The sequence below is a fragment of the Capra hircus genome, chromosome 10 (assembly GCF_001704415.2).
Source record: "Capra hircus breed San Clemente chromosome 10, ASM170441v1, whole genome shotgun sequence".
Taxonomy (NCBI): domain Eukaryota; kingdom Metazoa; phylum Chordata; class Mammalia; order Artiodactyla; family Bovidae; genus Capra; species Capra hircus.
In genome coordinates, this window is record NC_030817.1 from 75011369 (window position 1) to 75015427 (window position 4059).

The 4059-nt window shown below is 37.8% G+C and overlaps 1 protein-coding gene across 1 annotated transcript; it reads right to left on the reverse strand.

The window, feature by feature from the left end:
- Positions 2743-3714, reverse strand: LOC102188949 (olfactory receptor 4F15). The gene has a single exon (XM_005685442.2). The coding sequence runs from the start codon at positions 3694-3696 to the stop codon at positions 2758-2760; it is 939 nt and encodes a 312-aa protein (XP_005685499.2). The 5' UTR covers positions 3697-3714; the 3' UTR covers positions 2743-2757.

Here is a 4059-nt window from a genome sequence, read left to right on the forward strand (position 1 = left end):
GTGGCCAAAGGATTGGAGCTTCAGCTTCAGCATCAGTCCTTCCAGTGAACACCCAGGACTGATCTCCTTTAGGATGGACTAGTTAGATTTCCTTGCAGTCCAAGGGACTCTCAAGAGTCTTCTCCAACACCACAGTTCAAAAGCATCAATTCTTTGGTGCTCAGCTTTCTTCACAGTCCAACTCTCACATGCGTACATGACCACTGGAAAAACCATAGCCTTGACTAGACAGACCTCTGTTGGCAAAGAATACACACACACACAATGAAATATTACTTTGCCATAAAAAGAGTGAAATAATGAATATCATTTGCAGCAACATTTGTTGACGTAGAGATTGTCATACTGAGTAAAGTAAGTCAGACAGGGAAAGACAAATATTATATAATATTGCTTATATGTGGACTCTAAAAAATGATACAAATGAACTTGTCTACAAAACAGAAATAGACATAGAAAACAAGTTAATAGTTAACAAAGGAGGAAAGGGTTAGGAGGGATAAATTAGGAGTTTGACATTAGCAGATACAAACTGTCATATATAATTGAGGTAACTAATAAGAACCTACTGTGTAGCAGAGGGAGCTCTACTTAATGTGCTACATTTCTCTGTAATGGTCTATGGGGGAAAAGAACCAGAAAAAAGCTGAGCATATTTATATGTATAACAGATTCACTTTGCTGTACACCTGAAACTAACACAACCTTGTAAATCAACTATGACCCAAGGAAAATTAAAAAACAATTTTTGCAAGACTTTGTGTCCAGGCTTATTGCTTGATAGACCTTGAGGATATTGAACATATTTGTTTCTCAGACACTTCTTCAGTGAAATGCGATAATGAGAATATCCACTCCATAAGACTTATGAACAATGCTGAAATTGTAAAAAGCACTATATGAGTGGCATCAGTTATTACCTCCCTCAGGACACAAATGATGACAAATCAACTCCATTGCATCATGAAAGAAACTTCAATTAATAGATTTCTTTCTATTCTTTAGCAGTCATATTAAATAACAAACTGCACAATCTCTTGTAAAAGAGAAACCACACAGATTTTATAAATATTTCTTTTTCTATTTGCTGAAATATTTATCTTTCTGGGAGCGACACAGTGAACTTAGTGTGACTTATTTTAACCAGAGTACACAATTTACCAATCACATTTATTTCCCACAGTAGAGAGAGCAATATTAACAGTTAAGTATTTGGGGGGGGGGGATTTCAAGCCTACAAAACAGAATTTAATCAAAGGTCTTTCTGAACACCAGTGAAGACAAAAGAATGCTGTTTGATAATGAATTTTAAATGTTTTTCATAATTAAAGCTATGGTTTAAAATTTGACTCTGGTAGGATCTACCTTTGTTATGGTAATAGTAGAAACAAGGAAAAGTTTACAACTGGTAAAGAAGTACTAATGACAATTTTGTAGGGAAAAGAGGTACAAATGAGAGATGCAAAGCTCTCCCTTCAAACAGGACTACAGGAGAAAGCTGAAAGAGTTGAATGTGAACAGAAAATCAAATACAAAGTTGGTTTGAAAGTGAAAGCTGTGGTACATATACACAATGGAGTATTACTCAGCCATTAAAAAGAATACATTTGAATCAGTTGTAATGAGGTGGATGAAACTGGAGCCGATTATACAGAGCGAAGTAAGCCAGAAAGAAAAACACCAATACAGTATACTAACGCATATATATGGAATTTAGAAAGATGGTAATGATAACCCTGTATGCGAGACAGCAAAAGAGACACAGATGCATAGAACAGTCTTTTGGACTCTGTGGGAGAGGGAGAGCATGGGATGATTTGGGAGAATGGCATTGAAACATGTATAATATCATGTAAGAAATGAATCGCCAGTCCAGGTTCGATGCAGGATACAGGATGCTTGGGGCTGGTGCACTGGGATGACCCAGAGAGATGGTATGGGGAGGGAGGGGGGAGGGGGGTTCAGGATTGGGAACATGTGTACACCCATGGCGGATTCATGTCAATGTATGGCAAAACCAATACAGTATTGTAAAGTAAAATAAAGTTTTATATATATATATATATATATATATATATATATATATATATATGAAGAAAGTGAAAGGTCAGTGACCTGGCAACTGGAGGCATGGTTTCTGGTACCTATCTCTCTCTGGTGACTTCTTGCTGTGTGCTCTTTGGCAAACTGTAGCCACCTCTCAATTCTTGGGTTTAGCATGTGCAACTGTGGGAATGAGAATTAACATTGTTGGTAATCGATTCTAGCTTTAAATCCTATAATTTCAACATAGGATTAATAATTTTCCAGACTCCCAGATAGACAAATGATAAAGATGCAAAAATATGTAAAAAACTGGGGAAATAAGAAGTGGAGTAGGAACAAAGATAATTAAAATCAAGACTGGTAGTAAGTAGATGAAAGAAAATAAAAATGCCCAGTTTGTCTATCAATATAATAATTGGTCAATAAAAGGAAGATCAAATATCATTATTTGCTCATTTACATGGTACTCTTTTAAGACCAGGTAGATTACAAAGGACATATGATTTGCTTTTCAACACTTCTATGTACAGAGTATCAAAGAATGACATGATTTGTAATTTAATGGTGAAATAGATATCACGATTTATTAAACAAGATATTTCTAAGCATACAACACTGCCTGTTTTGAATATTTCTCTGAAATTGCATAATGTCTTTTCTGAAACCAGCATGAGAGAGAATCTATAGTTCCATATCTTTATAGCAATTCAATCAGGAAATATTTTTATAATGCACAAAATGACTGCACAGTCTCCTCATTGCCACATTCATCTCCTTGTTCCTGAAAGTATAGATGACTGGATTCAGAAAAGGAGTGATAAATGCATCAAAAATAGCAAGATATTTATCTAAGTGTGATGTGGGAGAAGGCCAGGTGTAGAAAAACATTAGTGGCCCAAAGAACAAAACCACCACAGTAATATGAGCTGACAAAGTGGAAAGGGCCTTGGATAACCCACGAGAAGCATGTTTCCAAACAGTAAACAGAATGAAGATGTAGGAAATGACCAGCAAGACAAAGGAGCCCACAGAAATGAGCCCACTATTGACAGTTACCATGAACTCCAGTTCTTGGGTGTTTGTGCAGGCAAGTCTGAGGAGCCGAGGAAGGTCACAGTAAAAACTATCTAACACATTAGGACCACAAAAAGGTAAATCCACTACAAAAACCAACTGAACCAATGAATGTATAAGGCCAATGGTCCAGGAAGTGGCTAAAAACTGTAGACACATTATTGGACTCATGATGGTCAGGTATTGAAGAGGCTTACATATGGCCACATATCTGTCAAAGGCCATGGTGATGAGCAGCACCATCTCAGTGCCACCAGCAGCATGGCTAAAGAAGATCTGGGTAATACATCCACAAAAGGAGATGGATTTATGCTTCTCGAAAATATCACAAATCATTTTAGGGACTATGATTGAGCAAAATACCATGTCAATGACTGAAAGGTTAGCCAAGAGGAAATACATGGGGGAGTGCAGATGAGAATCCAAGGCTACAGTGAACACAAAGACAAGGTTTCCCATCATGCTTGCAGAGTAGAACAAAAAGGCGAAGACGAAAAGGAGGAGCTGGATCTCCCATGAAGTGGTGAATCCCAGGAATATGAACTCTAATACTATGGATTGATTCATTACACCCATTGCCTCAGACACCAGGATCACTTTTCACTTTACCTAAAGGAAGAAGGAAAATGAACAAGCATTACCTAGACAATATTGGTATTTGAGAAAGAAAGCCTCCAGTCCATGGAGAGAAAATTATCATGTTAATATCTCACGTAACCAGTCTTCACTACAGGTACACCTGACTCCTGCTTCAAAATGAAGTTGCTCAGTCATGTCTGACTCTTTGCAACCCCATGGACTGTAGCCCACCAAGCTCCTCCATCCACGGGATTCTCCAGGCAAGAATACTGGAGTGGATTGCCATTTCCTTCTCCAGGGTATCTTCCCAACCCAGGGATCGAACCCAGGTCTCCTGCATTGAGGGCAGATGCTTTAACT